At 42.2% G+C, this 24,169-nt stretch overlaps 1 protein-coding gene across 6 annotated transcripts in view; it reads right to left on the bottom strand.

Moving 5' to 3' along the window:
• The window catches only part of ARHGAP26 (Rho GTPase activating protein 26), a 496,856-nt gene that overhangs the window by 212,249 nt on the left and 260,438 nt on the right, over positions 1-24,169 (bottom strand). Inside the window, exon 12 of one of the 6 annotated variants that reach the window (XM_061189778.1) lies at positions 19,908-19,944. The exons of the other annotated variants lie outside the window; for them this stretch is intronic. Coding sequence (XP_061045761.1) covers positions 19,908-19,944 — 37 coding nt within the window. The remainder of the gene's footprint in view (positions 1-19,907; positions 19,945-24,169) is intronic. 6 annotated transcript variants of the gene reach the window in all.

The following is a 24,169-nucleotide window of genomic DNA, read 5'->3' as shown; positions in this document are numbered from 1 at the left end:
TAGGAGAGAAGGAATGCCCTTGCATGAGGGCAGCAACCAGCATTGAATCATCTTCAGTTAATGTTCAGTTAACTGATGTAGCAGGACCCCTGAAACCTTTCTTGCCATCACAGAACACCATGTAGAGTTCCACATCCAGACTCTCTAGGCCCTCTGACCACTAGACTTGAACCTCCCTCACTCAGATTCTGAAGCCCAGAATCTGCAGAACCATAACTACACAGCTGTCCACAGCAGTGAGGGGCTGGTCTCCTTAGGTGGATATGCTATTTTCTGCTTGTTAGGCAGGCAATATAAATGGAGAAGATGTCACTGAAGATTCATGGTTTGTCATTGAGAAGTAGGTCAGCAGGAGAGAAAGGATGTACAAATTTACCTCTTGTGATGGGGGTCTGTGCATAGTCACCCTGATGTTTACTCTGAAACTACTAAATTGAGTAAAAAAGGGGAAATGTAGCATTAATCGAGCTCTTTACTCCATGATGTGGCTCTCAGAAAGGAATCCTACTGCATCTAGATCCAAGGCACTGTTTTTGTCCCTATGGTCAGCACTGGATGTGCTGAGCTCAGTGGCTGCTATGCTCTTATGTAGGCACTGGAGATAAGACAATAAGACAATGTCTCACTCTCATGGGGTTTTATACCGAGTGAGAGGAGACAGACTATGAACAAATAAGCAAATAAATAGACAAGAAAATATCAGATGGTGATAGGTGATAGTAAATCAGGGTGATTGATGGAGAGTTAGTGCTGGGGTGTGGGAATAACTTAGCTTGAGATGTTGGGGACAGACTAACTAAAGACGTTAATTGGTGACTTGAATGACAAAAAAGAGCCAACCGGGTGATGATGCAGGGAAAGGGCTTCCCTGCGGAGGGAACTGCTAGTGGAAAGGCCCTAAGCTGGGAAGGAGCTTAGTGTTTTGGAACAAACAGAAGAGAGACCCACGTGGCTGGAGCTGAGTGAGGTTGGGATACACGATGAGGTTGGAAAGTTTGTCAGGAGCCAGATCATGAGGGATCTTGTGGGCCAGGGGAAGAGCGAATCCAGAATGGTCCTAGAATTGGATTAGACCCTAGCATGCATCTAGCTTGCCCTTCTTACTTCAAAAATGAGCAAACAGAGCCTGAAGAGATGATATTTTGTCACTCCATCTCCACCAGCCAACCTTGGTTATGCTACAACTGGAAACAAGATCTTCGACCCACAGTCTTTGTCACTTATCATTAAACTCTTCCTGAATACTAAAAAAAAAAAAAAAAAAAAAAAAAAATAGCCTCTGGTTTCGGATAACGATGATGTTATTGATAATAACAGCAGAGGGCAACATTTAATGACTGCTTAGAATACCAGGCACCACTGATTTAAGAATTTCCATTCTAATCCCATTTGATCCTCTCAACAAACCAATGATGTAGGCAGTAAAACTATCCTCATTTTACAGATAAAGAAACCAAGGCCTGGAGAAATTAATTTCCCAAGGCCACACACTCAGCAAGCCACAAGGCTGGGATTCCAACCCACGCGTGTAATAATACTCTAGAGCCAAGGTTCCCAACCATTACTCACTGCTCCCCCCACACCCCTCCGCTGTGGGCAACAGTACTTGATAGCCTCCGCTAAATCCTACATGTTGAATGGGAGTTTCACACTCTGAACACTGATTAGGGTTGGAAGGAATGATCTTGAGTAACCACAAGTTTGCACTTAGGATGAAGCCTCAGTTTTCTCATCTGAAAATGGGGTCAATACTACCATCTGTCTCATAGGGTTCTTACAGAGATCAAATAATATAATGTAGGTCAGACACTGAGCACATTGCCCCCTACATAGTATGTGCTAATGATAATGTTTACCATTAATGATATCATTAATCAAGAGCCTGCACTTGGTGGCAGTGGGGAAAATCTTTCAGTCTCTGTCTCAACAGCCCTTACACTGGGCTTTAAGAGTTAAAGATGCCACCAGGGACCTGCTCACTGTTGCTTGGCTGAAGCCCAAACTGGGATGCCAAGGGGCAGCTGGCACCTGCCAGGCGGCAGCCTGCTGTCTGTCCAGAGCCCACACCGCTGAGCGGAAGGGGATGTTAGGCCACAGCAAAGTCACACACTGGCTGCATCTGTCAGTCTAAAGTTGGCTGAGGAGAGGATGGATTTGTGAAGTGTCATCTAGGACAAGCAGAAAGGCTTCTGACTGTCCAGGTGAGTCTGAGGAGCACCACGGCCAGCCATGTCCTTGGGGGATGGGGTGTCACCCAACAGAAGGGCCGGGAACCCAAAGAATAGTATCTCTGAGACAACTACCCGTTGCTTCTCCTTCCTCTCTTGCTAGACCCCAGCACACTCAAGCTGGGGTGTTGCCGCGCCACAAGGGCCACAGCAACCAGCTGTGCCATGCACACAACTCATAAGGAAAAGCAGGGTGCAGGGGGTCAGCACTTGGGGAGATAGAATGAGGCCATCTCCCCTGACTGTGGCTCAGGAGACGAAAGTGGTGGTGACGGAAACCTGCCATGGAGGGGAAAGGAGAAAGAAGGGCCGAGAGGGGCTGGGGGCAGCGGGAAGGGAACACAGGCCAGGGAAGGAGTGAGCACCTGTCTTCTATCAGCCTGGCCTGGCAGGCGCGGAAAAAAACCTGGAGGGGAAGGTGCCCTCAGCTGACTGCCTCGTGGGCCAGCGCACAGGAGGCCAGGCTGCCACGCCCACTAATGCCGTCTATCCTTCCCAGGTTTAAGAGGGGAAATGTTCTATTTTTAAGGCACCGACCAGTGGAGACCTGGCAGCCGCTGGATGGCTCTGATCCCATAGGGATCCTGGTTACCCGTGGCTGCCTTCCCCGGCCTCTCAACTGTGGGTGTTCTCACAGCAAAAGGCTGAAGGCAACAGGAAGCAAAAGGCAAAAGAAAAGCCTCTTTCCTGCCCTTCGCTGCTTTCATGAGACTGCTGGACTTTTAGTGATGGCTGAAGGCTTTAGAACATTTTAAAAAGAGTGACCCATGTGATCCCATCAAGCCTTCCCATGCAAGCTTCAAGACTCAATCTCTTTTTCTGTTTCACAGATCAAGGGAAGCTGAGGCAGAGAGATGAAGGGAATGCAGAAACCACAGGCAGGGCAACGGGCAAGCAGAGCAAAGGTAATGATGCCCTTCCCATCTCCTCTCCCAGTGCTCAATCTTGTCCTCATGAAACAAGAAAAGCCTTGACCCAGCACCATCAGAGAGTCTGACCTGAATAACGGCCGAAAGAACGAGCATATGTAACAGAAACAACATATAAAGCAGCTTTGGTTGTGTTGTCAAAGGTCCATGGGAGAGTAGTGGGTCATGTTACAGTTCTGTACCTGGGAAGCTCGACTCACTGAAACATGTGACTCTGGCTCTCCCAGCATCATGCGTGACATGTGAGGAGCAACGGATGGCTCTCAAGAGGACGCCCACTAAGAAGGAACATGGGATGGCCCCTCAGTGGCAAAGAGCCAGGTGGGTTAGGTATTGGAGGCTGATGATGAAACTCCTTCCAGCCCCAAGGGGTTGGCCACACAATGACAGATGGCATGGCAGAGCAAAGATCTCATGCACATCAAGAATAGTGGGGGAAATGATGCTGGCAATCAGGCAGACTCTGGTTTGAACATCAGCTCCACTACTTCTCAACTCTGGTACCTTGACTTCTTTAAGCTTGTTTGCTCACTTGCAACTCACTTGTGAAAAGCATTTCTGCAGAAGGTACCCATCCAAGTGTCACACTCACGCTCCCTGCCATAACCTCATGCTGTCTTGAATAGACTAATATTTAAAAACCTATTTTTGTATTACGCTAAGGGTTAACAAACGTATAGCCCATGGGCCAACTTCACCACTGCCTGTTTTGTAAATAAAGCCACCCCCTGCGTTTCCATATTGTCTACGGCTGCATTCACACCACCATAGCAGAGTTAAACGGTACCGCAAATCTGAAAATCTGGCCCTTTCCTGAAAAAGCCAACCCCTGTGTTAAGTAGTAACATTTAGAAAACTGGGGTGGGGGGGGAGGGTATGTTTACTTGTGTTCCTCGCCCCCAATACACATTAAATAAATATATAAATTTAAATGGCAACTGAAAATGTTTGTCCGGTCCTATCCAAAATGATCTTGGGTATCACCAGCAGTGCACATACCCCACTTTGAAAAATGCAGTCGTGAGGATTCAGTGAATTAACATAAGGCATCAAGCCTGAATCAGCACGGGTGTTGGCTGCTGCCCTTCGTTCTCCTCCCCTGCTCCCCTCAGAACCAGTTCAGCCAATCCAGTGTGCTCTTTCCTCCTCATATGGGAGAGGCATGACCAGACAACAATAAGGACAACAACAACGGTAATTAGGCACATATTCACTAATATGCCAGATAATGTGCTGAGCTGTTATCCTCACAGCAAGGCTATGAGGTAGGGGTTGTGATTTATCCCCATTTACAGACGATGAAACAGAAGCTTGGAGAGGCCCAGCACTGACCTGCAGTTCCATGGCCACTGGGCCCGCAAGATAATCTGCACCATTCAAACACTACCCTTCACGGAAACAAAAGCTCTCCCAGTCCACCCAGCAGGACCTTCCCACAGGAAATAACCTGAAATATGTACAAAGACTGATGCACAAGGATGCTCAGCCTGATGTCATTCGTAAAAGAAAAACTCTGGAAAGGACATTCAAGACCACTGACAGGAAATGGTTCAACAAATTAGGATGTAAAATTATGACAGAGCATTCAACAACCATTACAAATAATATTTATAAACGGCTTTCATCAACTGGGAAAATGCTTGAGAATTTTTAAAAGCAGAATGCCAACAGCATATTCAGTATAATGCCAGTTAAGTCAAAATACATATTGACATTGGCAAAATAAATATAAGACACCATGAAAAAAAAGGCAAGGAAGAAAAGAAGTATCTCTGGGGATGATATTATAGATGAGTTTTATTGAATTTTTGAAAATCCTTGCAATTTCCTTAATATTCCACAATGAGTTCATAATATTTTTATAATAAGCAAAAATACAACTTTGTCAACCCCCTTAGGAATGAGGTTCAGAGATTCAATGTCTGCACCCTACAGATAACTAGATCCTTTTTTTTTTTTAATTTATTTATTTATTTATTTATGACTGTGCTGGGTCTTCGTTTCTGTGTGAGGGCTTTCTCTAGTTGCGGCGAGCGGGGGCCACTCTTCATCGCGGTGCGCGGGCCTCTCACTGTTGCGGCCTCTCTTGTTGTGGAGCACAGGCTCCAGACGCGCAGGCTCAGCAGTTGTGGCTCACGGGCCCAGTTGCTCCGCGGCATGTGGGATCTTCCCAGACCAGGGCTCGAACCCGTGTCCCCTGCATTGGCAGGCAGATTCTCAACCACTGTGCCACCAGGGAAGCCCCCTTTTTTTTTTTTTTTGATAACTAGATCCTTATTCCAACTCTGCAAACTTTCTCCTATCACTGCTCTTCCCCTCACTGCCATTGTGAATGACAAGTTGGTAAACTGCAGTGGGTTCTTGAGCATTATGCAAATACAAAGGATTTCTGTCAAAGTACTAGTTTAAAAATAAACTGGAAAGGACAAGACTCTTAGATAGCCTCATCCACCAGAGGGCAGACAGCAGAAGCAAGAAGGACTACAATCCTGCAGTCTGTGGAACAAAAAACACATTCACAGAAAGACAGACAAGATGAAAAGGCAGAGGGCTCTCTACCAGATGAAGGAACAAGATAAAACCCAGGAAAAACAACTAAATGAAGTGGAGATAGGCAACTTTCCAGAAAAAGAATTCAGAATAATGATAGTGAAGATGATCCAGGACCTCGGAAAAAGAATGGAGGCAAAGATCGAGAAGATGCAAGAAATGTTTAACAAAGATCTAGAAGAATTAAAGAACAAATAAACAGAGATGAACAATACAATAACTGAAATGAAAAATACACTAGAAGGAATCAATAGCAGAATAACTGAGGCAGAAGAACAGATAAGTGACCTGGAAGACAGAATGGTGGAATTCACTGCTGTGGAACAGAATAAAGAAAAAAGAATGAAAAGAAATGAAGACAGCCTAAGAGACCTCTGGGACAACATTAAACACAACATTCGCATTATAGGGGTCCCAGAAGGAGAAGAGAGAGAAAGGACCTGAGAAAATATGTGAAGAGACTATAGTCGAAAACTTCCCTAACATGGGAAAGGAAATAGCCACCCAAGTCCAGGAAGCGACAAATAAAATACAAGGGAACTCCCATAAGGTTAACAGCTGATTTCTCAGCAGAAACTCTACAATCCAGAAGGGAGTGGCATGACATATTTAAAGTGATGAAAGGGAAGAACCTACAATCAAAATTACTCTACCCTTCAAGGATCTCATTCAGATTTGATGGAGAAATCAAAAGCTTTACAGACAAGCAAAAGCTAAGAGAATTCAGCACCACCAAACCAGCTCTACAACAAATGCTAAAGGAACTTCTCTAAGTGGGAAACACAAGAGAAGAAAAGGACCTCAAAAACAAACCCTTAACAATTAAGAAAATGGTAATAGGAACATACATATTGATAATTACCTTAAATGTGAATGGATTAAATGCTCCAACCAAAAGACACAGGCTCACTGAATGGAGACAAAAACAAGACCCATATATATGCTGTCTACAAGAGAAGCACTTCAGACCTAGGGACACATACAGACTGAAAGTGAGGGGATGGAAAAAGATATTCCATGCAAATGGAAATCAAAAGAAAGCTGGAGTAGCAATACTCATATCAGATAAAATAGACTTTAAAATAAAGAATGTTACAAGAGACAAGGAAGGACACTACATAATACTCAAAGGATCAATCCAAGAGGAAGATATAACAATTATAGATATGTATGCACCCAACATAGGAGCACCTCAATACATAAGGCAACTGCTAACAGCTATAAAAGAGGAAATGGACAGTAACATAATAATAGTGGGGAACTTTAACATCTCACTTACACCAGTAGACAGATCATCCAAAATAAGGAAACACAAGGTTTAAATGATACATTAAACAAGACGGACTTAATTGATATGTATAGGACATTCCATCCAAAAGCAACAGAATACACCTTCTTCTCAAGTGCTCATGGAACATTCTCCAAGATAGATCATAGCTTGGGTCACAAATCAAGCCTTGGTAAATATAAGAAAATTGAAATCATATCAAGTATCTTTTCTGACCACAACAGTGTAAGAGCAGATATCAATTACAGGAAAAAATCTGTAAAAAATAGAAACACATAGAGGCTAAACAATACGTTACTAAATAACCAAGAGATCACTGAAGAAATCAAAGAGGAAATCAAAGAGGAAATCAAAAAATACCTAGAGACAAATGACAATGAAAACACGATGATCCAAAACGTATGGGATGCAGCAAAAGCAGTTCCAAGAGAGAAGTTTATAGCAATACAAGCCTATCTCAAGAAACAAGAAAAATCTCAAATAAAAAATCTAACCTTACACCTAAAGGAAAGAGAGGAAGAAGAACAAACAAAACCCAAAGTTAGCAGAAGGAAAGAAATCATAAAGAACAAACAAAACCCAAAGTTAGCAGAAGGAAAGAAATCATAAAGATCAGAGCAGAAATAAATGAAAGAGAAACAAAGAAAACAATAGCAAGGATCAATAAAACTAAAAGCTGGTTCTTTGAGAACATAAACAAAATTGATAAACTATTAACCAGACTCATCAAGAAAAAGAGGGAGAGGACTCAAATCAATAAAATTAGAAATGAAAAAGGAGAAGTTACAACAGACACCGCAGAAATACAAACCATCCTAAGAAACTACTACAAGCAACTCTATGCCAATAAAATGGACAACCTGGAAGAAATGGACAAATTCTTAGAAAGGTATAACCTTCTAAGACAGAACCAGGAAGAAAAAGAAAATATGAACAGACCAATCACAAGTAATAAAATTGAAACTGTGATTAAAAATCTTCCAACAAACAAAAGTCCAGGACCAGATGGCTTCACAGGTGACTTCTATCAAACATTTAGAGAAGAGCTAACACCCATCCTTCTCAAACTCTTCTAAAAAATTGTGGAGGAAGGAACACTCCCAAACTCATTCTATGGGGCCACCATCACCCTGATACCAGAACCAGACAAAGATATCACAAAAAAAGAAAATTACAGACCAATATCACTGATGAATATAGATGCAAAAATCCTAAACAAAATACTAGGAAACAGAATCCGACAACACATTAAAAGGATCATACACCATGATCAAGTGGGATTTATCCCAGGGATGCAAGGATTCTTCAATATATGCAAATCAATCAATGTGACACACCATATTAACAAATTGAAGAAGAAAAGCCATATGATCATCTCAATAGATACAGAAAGGGTTTTTGACAAAATTCAACACCCATTTATGATAAAAACTCTCCAGACACTGGGCATAGAGGGAACGTACCTCAACATAAGAATAAAGGCCATATACGACAAACCCACAGCAAAGATCATTCTCAATGGTGAAAACCTGAAAGCATTTCCTCTAAGATCAGGAAGAAGACAAGGATGTCCACTCTTGCCACTATTATTCAACATAGTTTTGGAAGTCTTAGCCAAGGCAATCAGAGAAGAAAAAGAAATAAAAGGAATACAAATCGGAAAAAAGAAGTAAAACTCTCACTGTTTGCAGATGACATGATACTATACATAGAAAATCCTAAAGATGCCACCAGAAAACTACTAGAGCTAATCAATGAATTTGGTAAAGTTGCAGGATACAAAATTAATGCACAGAAATCTCTTGCATTCCTATACACTAATGATGAAAAATCTGAAAGGGAAATTAAGGAAACACTCCCATTTACCATTGCAACAAAAAGAATAAAATACCTAGGAATAAACCTACCTAGGGAGACAAAAGACCTGTATGCAGAAAACTATAAGACACTGATGAAAGAAATTAAAGATGTAACCAACAGATGGAGAGATATACCATGTTCTTGGATTGGAAGAGTCAATATTGTGAAAATGACTATACTACCCAAAGCAATCTACAGATTCAATGCAATCCTTATCAAATACCAATGGCATTTTTTACAGAACTAGAAGAAAAAATCTTAAAATGTGTATGGAGACACAAAAGACCCCAAATAGCCAAAGCAGTCTTGAGGGAAAAAAACGGAGCTGGAGGAATCAGACTCCCTGACTTCAGACTATACTACAAAGCTACAGTAATCAAGACAATATGGTACTGGCACAAAAACAGAAATATAGATCAATGGAACAGGATTGAAAGCCCAGAGATAAACCCACGCATCTATGGTCAACTAATCTATGCCAAAGGAGGCAAGGATATACAATGGAGAAAAGACAGTCTCTTCAATAAGTTGTGCTGGGAAAACTGGACAGCTACATGTAAAAGAATGAAATTAGAACACTCCCTAACACCATACACAAAAATAAACTCAAAATGGATTAGAGACCTAAATGTAAGACCGGACACTATAAAACTCTTAGAGGAAAACATAGGAAGAACAATCTTTGACATAAATCACAGCAAGATCTTTTTTGATCCACCTGCTAGAGTAATGGAAATAAAAACAAAAATAAACAAAGGGGACCTAATGAATCTTAAAACCTTTTGCAAAGCAAAGGAAACTACAAACAAGATGAAAAGACAACCCTCAGAAAGGGAGAAAATATTTGCAAATGAATCAACGGACAAAGGATTAATCTCCAAAATACAAACAGAGCTCATGCAGCTCAATATTAAAAAAGCAAACAACCCAATCAAAAAATGGGCAGAAGACTTAAATAGACGTTTCTCCGAGGAAGACATACAGATGGCCAAGAAGCACATGAAAAGCTGCTCAACATCACTAATTATTAGAGAAATGCAAATCAAAACTACAGTGAGGTATCACCTCACACCAGTTAGAATGGGATCATCAGAAAATCTACAACAACAAATGCTGGAGAGGGTGTGGAGAAAAGGGAACCCTCTCGCATTGTTGGTGGGAATGTAAATTGATACAGCCACTATGGAGAACAGTATGGAGGTTCCTTAAAAAACTAAAAATAGAGTTACCATATGACCCAGCAATTCCACTACTGGGCATATACCCAGAGAAAACCATAATTCAAAAAGACACATGCACCCCCAATGTTCACTGCAGCACTATTTACAATAGCCAGGTCATGGAAGCCACCTAAATGCCCACTGACAGATGAATGGATAAAGAAGATGTGGTACATATATACAATGGAATATTACTCAGCCATTAAAAGGAACGAAATTGGGTCATCTGTAGAGACATGGATGGATCTAGAGACTGTCATACAGAGTGAAGTAAGTCAGAAAGGGAAAAACAAATATCGTATATTAACGCATATATGTGGAACCTAGAAAAATGGTACAGATGAACCGGTTGGCAGGGCAGAAATTGAGACACAGATGCAGAGAACAAACGTATGGACACCAAGGGGAGAAAGTGGCGGGGGGTGGTGGTGGTGTGATGAATTGGGAGATTGGGATTGACATGTTATACACTGACGTGTATAAAATGGATGACTAATAAGAACCTGCTGGGGGCTTGTCTGGTGGCGCAGTGGTTGGGAGTCTGCCTGCCAGTGCAGGGGACACGGGTTTGGGCCCTGGTCTGGGAAGATCCCACATGACGTGGAGCAACTAGGCCCGTGAGCCACAATTACTGAGCCTTCACATCTGGAGCCTGTGCCCCGCAACAAGAGAGGCCACGATAGTGAGAGGCCCGCGCACCGCGATGAAGAGTGGCCCCCACTTGCTGCAACTAGAGAAAGCCCTCGCACAGAAACAAAGACCCAACACAGCCAAAAATAAATAAATAAATAAATAAAATTTAAAAAAAAAGAACCTGCTGTATAAAAAATAAATTAAATTAAATTAAAAAATTTTAAAAAAATACAAAATAATCTCAGCTATTTAAAAATGCATAGGAGAGATTATATTAAGAAAATATACTGGGCTTCCCTGGTGGCGCAGTGGTTAAGAATCCACCTGCCAATGCAGGGGACAAGGGTTCAAGCCCTGGTCCGGGAAGATCCCACATGCTGCAGAGCAACTAAGCTTGTGTGCCACAACTACTGAGCCTGTGCTCTAGAGCCTGTGAGCCACGACTACTGAAGCCTGTGCACCTAGAACCTGTGCTCCGCAACAAGAGAAGCCACTGCAACGAGAAGCCCGCGCACCCCAACGAAGAGTGGCCCCCGCTCACCGCAGCTAGAGAAAGCCCAAGCGCAGCAATGAAGAGCCAACGCAGATAAAAGTAAAATAAATAAAATAAATATGTACAAAATGGATAACTAATAAGAACCTGCTGTATAAAAAAAAAATAAAAAACAAACTGGAAGGAATGAAGGGATTAAGACTGGGAAGCAAAGAGGAAGAATTATATTTCCTTCTTCTGGAGAGAAGGGAGGGCACTTTTTAAGTCTTTCTAGCCTAGATGGAGGCCCATTCCAATTGGCTGTGGGCACCTGTCTGCACATGAGTGCATCTGCAGAGAGCACGGGTACTACACACCCACACACGTGTGATGGGCCATCGGTCTATCATCTCCCAGGGGTCTTAACTTCATCAGCAGACCATATACTCCTTAAAGGTAGAGGCAACTGTACTGCTGGTTGGTGTCCGTACCCCTCAGTACTCATGTCACCCTGGGCCATGGCTCTTAAGAATTCCAAGAGGTATTAGTTGAATGAAGCCTGGACTCCTACAGTTAAGTCTAGTGAGAAGTTCAGGTAGATGCAAAGAACATGTTCAACAAGAGTAGGAAGCAGAGAAAATGGCTGCAATATTCTTCTCAAAAGCCAGCTGGGGCCAACAGTGTGTGACAAGGCACACCTAGGGCAACTCGGGCATATTCCTTTTAAATGACCCGACTGACCCATGGAATTCGAGTTAATACTCACAGTAAGGGAAGCGGCACTAGAAGCCAAGATTAGGAGACATCCCTCTCTGTCTCAGTCTGTCAGTCTCCAAACAGCTGGCAAAGCAGCGGCAGAGCAGCATTTCTGTAAACAAGCTAATCTTTTCAGAGCTAAGTAGGCAGTGACATTTATTATTTAAAACTTCAAACTTGGTAAAGATGAACTCACACTAGAAAAGCCTGCCTTTCCCTTGCTCTCATGCACCGGACTGTGTACCCTCTCTGACAAGTTCTCGGCTTCCCAACTGTCTCTCAGGTGGGACTACAGGACAACAGCAGCGGGGCTGAGAATAGGTCCCTTCCTAGCTCCCCCTTCTGCTTCTGACCTGGGCTCATTTCAAAGGAGAATGAACCAATTCTCATAGAGCCTTTGGGGAGTAAATCTCACAACTGCAGCCAACGTAAAGCAAGAAACAGGACATGTAGACTCAGGAGATACACATTAAGGTGGCAAAGGGTAAGATGGGAAGAGGAGGGGTCCCTGTCCAGGGCAGAGTCCTGTTCTTTGTAATAATAAAGGGGAAAATCAATGACAGACATTTGCCGTTTAGAATGATTGACACTGGTGTGATCACCTTCTCAGTAAAGAAGCTTAGGAAGCAACAAACCAGACTTCCTTCTGCTGTATCTATTCTTACTCCCATCTTTTCCCTTCCCTCCACTACTGGGTAAGAATTTGACCAACTAGAGAAAACTCAGTGTCACTGACGTATATTCCTGACATTCCAGGAACAAACCCAGGGAAGGTTCCTGATGGCAGCCGGATCCACCGTTGAGCGGCTCATACGACTGCCAAAAATAGCAGATTGGCTTTTGAATTTAGTACGTAGGGATTAACTTAACCAAGAAAACAGAAGACTTCTAGGCAGAAAAGTAAAGGTCTGAATAAATGGAAAGACATTCAAAGCTCTTGGAGGAGGTGACTTAGTATTATAAAAGTGTCAATTTTCCCAGCTGTATGTAAACCAATGAAGTTAGAACATTTCTAAATAGACATTTCTCCAAACAAGACATACAGATAGGGACTTCTCTGGTGGCGCAGCAGTTAAGAATCTGCCTGCCAATCCAGGGGACACAGGTTTGATCCCTGGTCCGGGAAGATCCCACATGCCATGGAGCAACTAAGCCCATGTGCCACAACTACTGAGCCTGTGCTCTAGAGCCCGCGAGCCGCAACTACTGAAGCCCGTGCGCCTAGAGCCCGTGCTCCGCAACAAGAGAAGCCACCGCAATGAGAAGCCTGCTCACCACAACAAAGAGTAGCCCCCGTGTGCAGCAACGAAGGCCCAACGCAGCCAAAAATAAAAAATAAAAATAAATAAATAATAAAAAATTTTAAAAAGACATACAGACAGCCAACAGGCATATGAAAAGATGCTCCACATCATTAATTATTAGAGAAAATACAAATCAAAACTACAATGACGTTATCACCTCACACCAGTCAGAATGACCATCATCGAAAAGTCTACAAAAAATAAATGCTGGAGAGAGTGTGGAGAAAAGGGAACCCTCCTACACTACTGGTGGGAATGTAAATTGGTGTAGCCACTATGGAGAACAATATGGAGCCTCCTTAAAAAACTAAAAATAGAGTTACTGTATGATCCAGGAATCTCACTCCTGGGCATATATCTGGAAAGGACAAAAACTCTGATTTGAAAAGATACATTCACCCCAATGTTCATAGCAGCACTACTTACAATAGCCAAGACATGGAAGCAACCTGAATGTCAATTGACAGATGAATGGATAAAGAAGGAGTATATATACACAATGGAATATTACTCAGCCATAAAAAATATTGCCATTTGCAGCAACATGAAAGGACCTAGAGACTATCAGACTCATACTAAGTGAAATAAATCAGACAGAGAAAGACAAATATTATATCACTTATATGTGGAATCTAAAAAATAATACAAATGAACTTATTTACAAAACAGAAACAGACTCACAGACAGAAAACAAAATTATTGTCACCAAAGGGGAAAGGTGGGGGAGGGATAAATTAGGAGCATGTGATTAACAGATAGTTCTATATATAAAATAGATAAGCAACAAGGATTTACTATATAGCACAGGGAACTATATCCAGTATCTAGTAATAACCTATAATGGAAAAGAATCTGAAAAAGAATATATATGTATAACTGAATCAATTTGCTGTACACCTGAAACTAACACAATACTGTAAATCAACTATACTTCAATAAAGTTTTTTTTATTTTAAAAAATATTTGTTACCTGTAAAGCATTCAATGATTAAACCATTACTAATATTTTTTAAAGTGTCATTTTTCCACAAATTAACCTGTACACTTCAATGCAATCCAAAATGAAAATTTTAAATTTTTGAGGAACTTATCAAACTTAAGCTAGAATTTATATAGAAGGATAAAGGTCCACAGTCAGCTATGTCAACCCTTAAAAAGGAGAGTAAAGAGAGGAGACTTAAACTACTAGATATTAAGACCTGCCTCAAAGTCATCATATTAAAACTGGAGAGGTATTAGCACAAGAACAGACAGACCAAGGAAATAAAGAGCTCAGAGACAGAGCTCAGATGTGCAAACTTAATACACAATAAAGCTGGTATCACAAGTCAAAGAGGGTGAGAATGGATAGCTTGGCAGATGTTGTTGGGAAAACTGGCTTTTCATGTGTATAAAAACAAAACTGAATCTTCATGAAACACCATATACAATGGTAGATATCAGTTGGATTAGAAACCAAAGTGTGAAAGACAAAATCATGAAGCCAATAAAAGAAAATGTAGGTGCATATCTTTGTGACATGGGTCAGAAAGGCCTTTTTCAAAACACAACTTGAAAATCGTAAACCAGAAGGCAAAAAGTTTTTTGAATATATAAAAAGTAAGACTTTATACTCAAGGAAAGATATCATACATAGTATTAATTGTCAGATGGCAAAATGGGAAAATATATTTTAAATATCTACAATTGGGCTTCCCTGGTGGCGCAGTGGTTGAGACTCCGCCTGCCAATGCAGGGGACATGGGTTCGAGCCCTGGTCCAGGAAGATCCCACATGCCGCAGAGCAACTAAGCCCGTGCGCCACAACTATTGAGCCTGCGCTCTAGAGCTCGTGAGCCACAACTACTGAGCCCACATGCCACAACTACTGAAGCCTGCGAACCTAGAGCCTGTGTTCCACAACAAGAGAAGCCACCGCAGTGAGAAGCCCGTGCACCACAACGAAGAGTAGCCCTCACTCACCGCAACTAGAGAAAGCCCGTGCGCAGCAACGAAGACCCAACATGGCCATAAATAAATAAATAAATATATCTACAATTAACAAGGAACTAATATCTAGAATACAGAAGGAACTTTACAAATCAGTAGTAAAAAAAAATGGTAACTACAATAGAAAAATGGGCAAAGGACACAAATAGGCAAAAAGCAGAAGAGGACACCCAGTAAACAGGCATATGAAGAGATACTCAAACACGCTAATTATTAGAGAAATACAAATTAAGACAACAATGAGCTACCATTTTATATCTATTAGACTGGCAAAAAATTAGAAAGCTGAATATAATGAGAAGAGTTGGCAGGAATGGGGAAATACTCTTGTCGGGCTGGGCGGACTGGGGAAAGGCCAGTCTAGGTCACAAGGTGAGAGCCTTCCCTCAAACTAAGTACACACACACCCTCTGGCTAACCAGCAACTCTCCTTGAGGGTAAACCCCAAAGAGATTCTCACACAGGTGGACATGTACAAAGACGTTCCTTGTGGTATTGTTAGTGGTGATGAGGACTGGGAGGCACGCGGAGTGGAGTGCATCTCTGCACAGTGTTACACACCGTGGAGTGTGCAGCAGACGGAAGCCACAGTCTGGAGGTAGACAGGGGAATATGGACGGCTCCTAACACAATGCTGAGGGGGCACAGCAGGAAACAGAACAAGACAAACATTTAGGTAACTTAAAAACACAGGGAGATAAAAGATACTCATTGTCCAAGAATACACTTTAAAGGTACACATTAGAATGGTGAAGGGGAGGTCAGGAATAGGAGGTGGGAAAAGAACTAAAAGGGAGTGAGTGAATGAATAAATGAATGAATGAAGGGCGAAAGGGAGGGGCCTGTGATGATCATGTGCCACAAACCGGGGATTATGATTAAATCACTCACGTACCTGAGATCCAGAGAAGAAAGAGGAGGGGAAAAAGGCTCTGCAAAGAAATGTGCATGTATTTATCTGCGCCATCCTCTCCTGGCAACTGGACCATTTGGAAAATACCAGCAGCTACCAGACATTATTTACGGCCCTGTCTTATACCCCACAGGCACTGTACGGCCTGAGAGAAACTTCAAGAGAAAAGCAACAAATTCAGAAGTGTCCCCAAAGGAATTCCCTTTTGCTACCTGTCTCTTGAAAACATTCTGGTTCTGTGATAAAATGCTGGCATTCAAATTCCCACCAAAATATTTTCTAGAAAGGAAAATGCTAAACATTTGGAAATGGCTATTAAAGGTGAAAAGTGCGATGTCCCGCTCTTAAATTCCTATCAGATTGACTTCTTACCTTTAAAAAAGTTTGGACTGTCATATAAACAGAGTTGCAGAACAATCAGACCCTGGGCAATAGCGCCACCTGTGGCGATGAGCGCAGTGAAACTGCAAATCACTGCCATGAGGAATACGAAAGGGACAAGCGCTCTGGAGGGGAGGGGAAGCAAACCTAAGGCTTGTGTGATGTGAAGAGGGGTTCCTAATGCCAAAGGACGGGAGGAAGCACCAACCCAGAACAGTCCTCTGGTTTTGCCAGCTTGGAAATCAGTGAACAGAACATCTTTTAGAATAGCAATACCCAGGACTTCCCTGGTGGCACAGTGGTTAAGAACCCACCTGCCAATGCAGGGGACACGGGTTCGAGCCCTGGTCCGGGAAGATCCCACATGCCGTGGAGCAACTAAGCCCGTGCGCCACAACTACTAAGCCTGTGCTCTAGAGCCCGCAAGACACAACTACTGAGCCAGCATGCCACAACTACTGAAGCCCGTGTGCCTAGAGCCCGTGCTCCGCAACAGAGAAGCCACCGCAATGAGAAGCCCGTGCACCGCAACGAAGAGTAGCCCCAGCTTGCCGAAACTAAAGAAAGCCTACGCACAGCAACAAAGACCCAACACAGCCAAAAATAAATAAATTTATTAAAAAAAAAGAAAAAGAAAAAGAATAGCAATACCCTAGAAAACCTGTTTCTATCAAAAGTACTCCTGGAAAAGTGGCCAATATGTTTAACACATCTTTTTCTTTCCCACTTCCTAAATGAAAGGGTAATAAGCCATTGAAGAATCATCAGAGACTCGAGGCAGCCAACTCTCTGCACCCCGTGGATAATGGGACGCCGAAAGCAAAATGTTGCAAGTGTCTGTGTTTCCCAAGATAGAACTTTCTGTATTGTTCTTTTCCTAGGGAGGTAGAATATTCTTGTGGTTAACAGCAAAGACGTTAGAATCAGAAAGAACTCAGATTAAATCACATCTCTTGCGTTCACCAACCTCAATTTCCTAATCTACAAAGTAGGTCAAAAGCACCTACCTCAGTCAGTGCTGTGAGCATTAAATGAGCTAATGTGGATAAAACACGCTGAAACACAGTAAGCAGTCGATAAACGCTACCTATTAATCGCCATTATTGTAAAATACATACTCTTTGTCGACAATGCAAAGTACACAGAATATTTAAAGTAGAAGGTCAGTGTCTCGCAATAATCTGCCCTCTATCCTGAGTAAGAGTTTAATGATAAATGTATTTCCAGACTTTTTTTCTATCAATGTATCTAGATGAGTCAACTAATTTATTTTAATAAATGCATGGTTCCACAACCTGAACTTTAAAAAACTCAATGAACAGTATACTGTGGATACCATTACTGCAAATATATCAAGATCTCTCTTGTTCTTTTTGAAGGCTGCATAGTACTTTATGATATTTTTAATGGACTTCCTATTGAACATTTAGATTGTCTCCAATTCTTCACTATTATTACCGATGCTCCAGTGAACTTTTTTACAGAAACATCTTTGCACTCCAGACTATTCTTTAGGACAAATCGCTGGGTCAAAGGATATTTACTTTTTAAAGGCTTCCGATACATATGCCCCAAAGGCCTTACAAAACAGTACAACCAGCTGCCACGCCCACCAGCAGAGTCATGGTCGTCTTTCAAATCTAGTGGCACTTATCTCAAGGGGAGAGAAGTAGGTTCGTAAGGTCAAAAGTTACAGGCAAACTTCTGGTGTGGGGTGAAGTGGGGGGTTCTCCATTCATATGCATCTCGTCCCCCACAGTTCCTAGGTCCTTCATGATAGAAGTGTCTCCCAGGTTAGGGCATGGTGTGGGCATCTGTTATTTCAGCCTGCTTGGCATCTATCCTCTCTTGTCCCGGTGGCTTCCCTGATCTCCCTTTGGTAAACCACCCTGCTCCCATTTTATGAATACTGTTGAAACCATCAATCAAGGTGTGTTGTCTTCCCCTGGGTGGGCCACAGCTAGACCACCCTGATGCTATCTTTCCTGGGAATCTGGACCTTCAGAAGAGTGAGGCAAGGACTAAAAAACAGTTTAAGGGCTTTATCATCCTGCAAATATCATCCAGAAGACCCTTTCTCATTGGTCCCTGGGTCTCCAGAACTGGTCTGTTTTCAAGCCTTGGTTCTTCAGGTCTTCCTACCTTACTGTGAGTTACACTGAAGGCTTCTGTATTCTTTCATTATTATTATTATTTTTGTACTGTTATTTTAGGCCAAGTTAACCAGAGTTGATTTCAGATATTCTAAAACAATCCCACCTGACACGGCGGGGGGGGGGGGGGGAATGACTTTTTTCCTTGAATATTTACTTGAAAAAAATTTCCCCTTGTTCAATTCCTGAAGGAAAAAAAAGAAACATTTTTCCCTCTCCTAAAGGCCTCTTAACCTACCAACAGCAACCATTCCAAATTACTTAATATTTTATTTAAAACTTCTTGTAGAATCTGTATTTTGGAAGGAATGAAAGAAAGAAAATCTCTGTCCTAGAATGGATTTCACACACACATAAAACAGCCCAGCCTTTTGTCCACATGAAGAGGTACTGTTTTACTGACACTACTGGAATTCATGGTAGGGCTATCTTGGAATTTTTTTTCCAAGTGGATTTTACAAAGCAAATCTGAGGCAAGGGGACAGAATTTCCTTTGTACTCTGGTAGCAACGTGGCAGGAATTTGTTTTTTCCCCTGTGCACCAAGGAGATAATCAGCCCAAACACTCTAGCAATAGCGGTTTCATTTTAATCCCATCATCTTTACAAGGTCACAGGTGCCCTTGGAAATCATGATTAACCAGAGTGCTCAGAGCCAGTAGCAGGGGAAATGTGCTGTATATTCTACAGAGGCCGCCCAGGGTCACTCCCAGCAAAGAGGAATATTATGACAGAGTTCTTCGTCTCCACTCTTAACTCCCCAAAGTGGCAACAAGGAACACAGAGTTAGTTACTAAGCGATCACTAAGATGGTTCTGGCTCTCCAGTCCTTGGAGCGAGACTGTGAGGGAGGCAAAGTCAATTCTGGCTTCCCACAGGACAGGGTGCTGGGGGAGCTGGGTGTTATCGGATTAAGTGACTTTTAAGAGGTGACTGGAGCTACATTCTTAAGACAACAAAGGATTAACTGAGATAATGTACATAAAAATTCTTTGTACAGTGTGAAGGGTTATACAGTGCAAGATGTCATCACGGCCTTGCCAGTCAGGCTCACTGACCATCCTGGAGTCACTGACACCGTAAGCTGCAGCAGAAGTAGCTCGGCTGCACTGCGGGAATGGGGCGACCCAACATGCCCACAGCACCTCCTGGTGGTTCTTCCCCAGAATAGCAACTTCTCCAGGACCAGGCCCACCCCCACCTGTAGAAAAGTATCCAAGCAACATACTTACTCCCTTCGCTCTGGCTGTCCTTGTTCGAGTTGTAGACCTGGAAAACAGAAATAACATTTACTTGTGTGAATTTTATACTACCCTACAGGTTCGCTAAAGAAAACCATTACCTTCTCCTCTTCGCTGGTTTGTGCTAGACGATGGAAGGCAATTCTGGCCCCCAAATAGAAATCCCTTCTATAATTACCTACCTCCCAGTATTTACTTCAGCGCTTAAGTGTGTGCACATCAGAATCACCTCTGGACTTTATTGTAAAAAAAAAAAAAAAAAAAAATCATATTCCTCCTTTAAAAAAAACCCAAACTTATGTTTGTATATAAACTAAAAAGGAAGAAAAAAATGTAATTAGTTACAAATCATTAAGCATTAACTGCACACCAGGCAACGTGCTAAGCAATTTACAGGAATTATCTCAAATTATCTATGCAACAATTCTGTTGGGTAGGAACGGTTATTATCACTGTTTTACAGATGGAGAATTTGAGAGGCTTAGAGAGGTTAACTAAGGTCTCACAGCTAGTACGTGGCAAAGTCTGGACAGAGACACATTACAAACTCTTAAGTGCTAACACTGGGGAATGAGACCGATCATTTTTTACTTCATATACTTCCGTGAATTTGAATGTTATAAGGAGAATATATTACTTTTACAATAGAAAACCCTTTAATGATTTATAGAATTCATAAAAGGGAATGTACCCCAATAAAAAACAATGACACACTGAAAGAGTCGGCAAGCTTTTTCTTGTAAAGCACAGGCTGGTAAATATTTTAGGTTTTGCAGGCCAGGAGGCAAAAGTCAAATCAATGATATTATACAGGTACTTGTAAAACAAGAGAGAAGACAAATTTCCACAATTTTTTCTTGACAAAATTCAAAATATAGTAAGTTTTCGAAATACAGGTATAATATTCCTAGCAGGTGAAAATCAATCTTAGGGTTGCATGGCTCTTTTCAGAGATGCTTGGCTTGGTTTATCCAGGGGTTAAAGAACTGGTTCTCAGGCAAGAGTGGTCAGCACAACCACTTTGTGGGTATCTTTTCCAAGGAGTACAATTTTTTGAAATACAGATTGACTAATCAGAAGAATAGCATTTTTTATAGAGGGAGGATAACATTTAGCCTAGAGTTCAAAATGTTTCTCATCATCAAGTCAATTGCAAATGTTCATCTGTAAATACCATGTTGAGCTCATGGGCCATACAAAAGTAGGTGGTGAGCTGGATTTGGCCTGTGGGCCATAGTTTGCCAATCCGTGATATGCTGACATTATTAAATAAGATAATAAAGCCTCTGCTTTAGAAAAAAAATCATAGTGCCCAAATCTTTCTTTGGTGCTTATGATTCTGTAGGTATGAAAAGGCATAGCATGAAACTGGTCATAACTTAAAAAAAAAAAAAGGATATTCCAAATGATTGTGATGGCCACTGTTGGTTGAGAGCCACTTATTTAACCCTTTGAGGAACAGAGCCAAGCATCTCTGAAAAAAGAGCCATGACACCCTAAGGGGACTTTTTACCTGCTAGGAAATATGGGTGAGATGCTGGTCAAGAGCTGGGCGATAGTTCCAACATGGCCCCCCGATTGCCTTGTTGTCACTGGGTAAGTCTCTCACCCTCTGCGGGTCTCTACTGCCCCATCTATAAACTGAAGGAGTCAGCCAAGAAGGTCTTTGAATTATCAAACAGATAATTTAACAAACCACTCCATTTTATGATCATTATTCATTTCCTGAAGAAGACTACAAAGACACACAGGCACTTACTCAAGGTCAGAAAGATGAGAATAAAGGGGTTTCTGTACTTCAAGCATAATTGTCTGATGAATGAAAAGGCATCAGTTTATATGCATAAAAGGAGTCAAAAGACTGTGAGCCTGGTATGGCCTTTTGGAGGGAGGAAGGCCAGTGCACTTCGCAACTAGTGCACAGAAGAGAAGGGCAGGAGATGAGGATGTGGCAAAGAGAGAGGCAGCAGCACAGTCCTGCAGAGCAAAGTGGGTAACCTCGTAATAGCAAGGACGAGCCACTCACGGTCAATGGCATGCACTAAAATTGGACAGGTAGGTGAGGGAAACACAGGGGAAGAGACAATATTTGGGCAAGTATTTTTTCCAGCCATCCTTGCTCACTTCATGTCTCCCATTAAATTCAAACATCCTATCCCAGAGAAACCTGCTCCTGTTTCTAAATGGCAAAATCCAGAAGGAACAACAAAATACAGGGCTTTCAAGCCCTCCTTAACTAGGAGGTGAATTTGTACCAAATTACTTTCTTTTAATGTTTCCTGGGGCTCAGGAGGCCCAGGCCTGGAACACCCAGGCATTCCCCAAATCAGAGAGGCGATATCAGTGAGCCAAAGGCACCAGGAACATGTGCCGCCCGATCCTCCGAGGCCAGGCCATTAATCTCTGTCTGGTTTGGGTAAATGAGCCAAGGAGAATGAGTTTGAAATGAAGCTAACAAACTATGCCTGCCAGGACTGCGTGACTACATGGCCCAACAAGGAAGGCCCGGGGTGGGGGAGCAGCTTCACCATCACACGGGCCAGATGCTGGCGTGGGAACAGCACTAAGTGGGAACGGCTTTGTTTACCCAGCACTTACCAAGTGCCACACGTGACATCATCAAATCTTTTTACCAACCTTGTGGGTTAGGTACTAGTGTCATTCCCATTTTACAGGTGTGGAACCTGAGGCCCAGAGAGGTTACATAGTTTGTCCAAGGACACAAAGCTGGAAGGTGGTGTACTAGTCTATCTTGCCGTTGTAGGGATGTTCCAACTGTCGTTTACTTTTCCAGGCAGTGACAAATGCACACAACTACCAAGCCATACCCGTAGTCTATGGTTTGTAAATACCTTCCATTCTGGCAGAAGCAGAGGGCATGCGATTCGCCCTTTAGAAATGCTCAGTCTGTTCTGGGGAAACCTTCTTTAGATCTCATAGTTGCCCACTAATGTCAAACTGAGGTTCAGAGACAAGGGCAATTTCCTAAAATAAAAGGTCTCTTTGGCAGTGGCTTCTGTCTTAGGATTGATTAGTAGAGTTATCTTAGGTTTGTATGCCTTCAAGTAAGCCTCTCAAGAGCCTTTGTCTTAAAAGGATAGAACTCAAATCTCCAGGATCAATTCAAGGGGACATGAGTCACTCAACAATTCCTGAATTATGGCTCCTAGGAAGAATAAATCAGTTAATACACAGTTTCAACAACCCAACTTAAGCTAAAGTCTAACCATCCTGCTTAGCCAGAGTACTCTAAGACCTGGCCACATGCAAGTCTCTGAGCCCTCTGACTTTCTATAGTACTTTCATTCAGGGATGCACTAGTTTCTGCTGAACACTGTGCATGAGAATTTGTTAAATATCCATACCAATGAACATCTGTTTTCAAGTGCATGTCCAGAGAATACAAATTACATACGTTTACTTTATGTTATCAGTGTCCATCTGAGATTCATTATAAAATAATTACAACAGCAATAACGGATTAATACAAACGATGGTGACAAAAGCCTTATTATGTGTCAGACACCACTCTGAGCACTCTATATGCATTTATCTTGTTTAGCCCTCACACCAACCTAATTATTCCTGACATATAGATGAGAAAACTGAGGCATTAGAGAGGTTAGGTCACTTGCCCAAGGTCAGGCAGCTGGAATTGGGCAGAATCCAGACAGAAACTCCTACAGTCTGTCTCCAAAGCCCAAGCTCTTAACCACTAACCACGTGATACATAAGACATGATGATGATGATGATGATGATGATGACGCTAAAGGTGATGAGATGTCGTGTGCAGCTAGGGAAGGTGAGTCACTGGAAGAAAGAATTTGCCACGACTTGGAGAGAAAATGAAACTGGGAATGGCCTTTGATTCCAGCCTGAAGCATTCACCACTAACCCACGTGACCAGCTGGCACCTAACACAGAAGTAACACTTCATATTCTTTGAACCACAGGGCTCGATTCTGAAGATAAACACCAGGGCAGGAAAGTAGGTCTTTGATACAAATCACAGGGCACTGCAATTCTATGAGTCCTCACCCAGAAGCTATGATGGGAGTACAATTTAATTAAATCAAAGGAGGGTGAGCAAAGCTTTCATATGCTCCCTCTGCACTAAGATGTGATTTTGCAATCAATTCTGTTCACTGCTGAGCCAATTCAATTTACGTGTCCCTAGAGAATTAAGAGAGAATACAGAGTCATTTGGGTTCCCAGAATTTTTCCACGGGTGTCCTTTATTACCATTATCCAG

The sequence above is a fragment of the Eubalaena glacialis genome, chromosome 4 (assembly GCF_028564815.1).
Source record: "Eubalaena glacialis isolate mEubGla1 chromosome 4, mEubGla1.1.hap2.+ XY, whole genome shotgun sequence".
Classification (NCBI taxonomy): domain Eukaryota; kingdom Metazoa; phylum Chordata; class Mammalia; order Artiodactyla; family Balaenidae; genus Eubalaena; species Eubalaena glacialis.
Note: the sequence above shows the minus strand (reverse complement) of the source record. Positions and strands in the feature narration are given on the sequence as shown.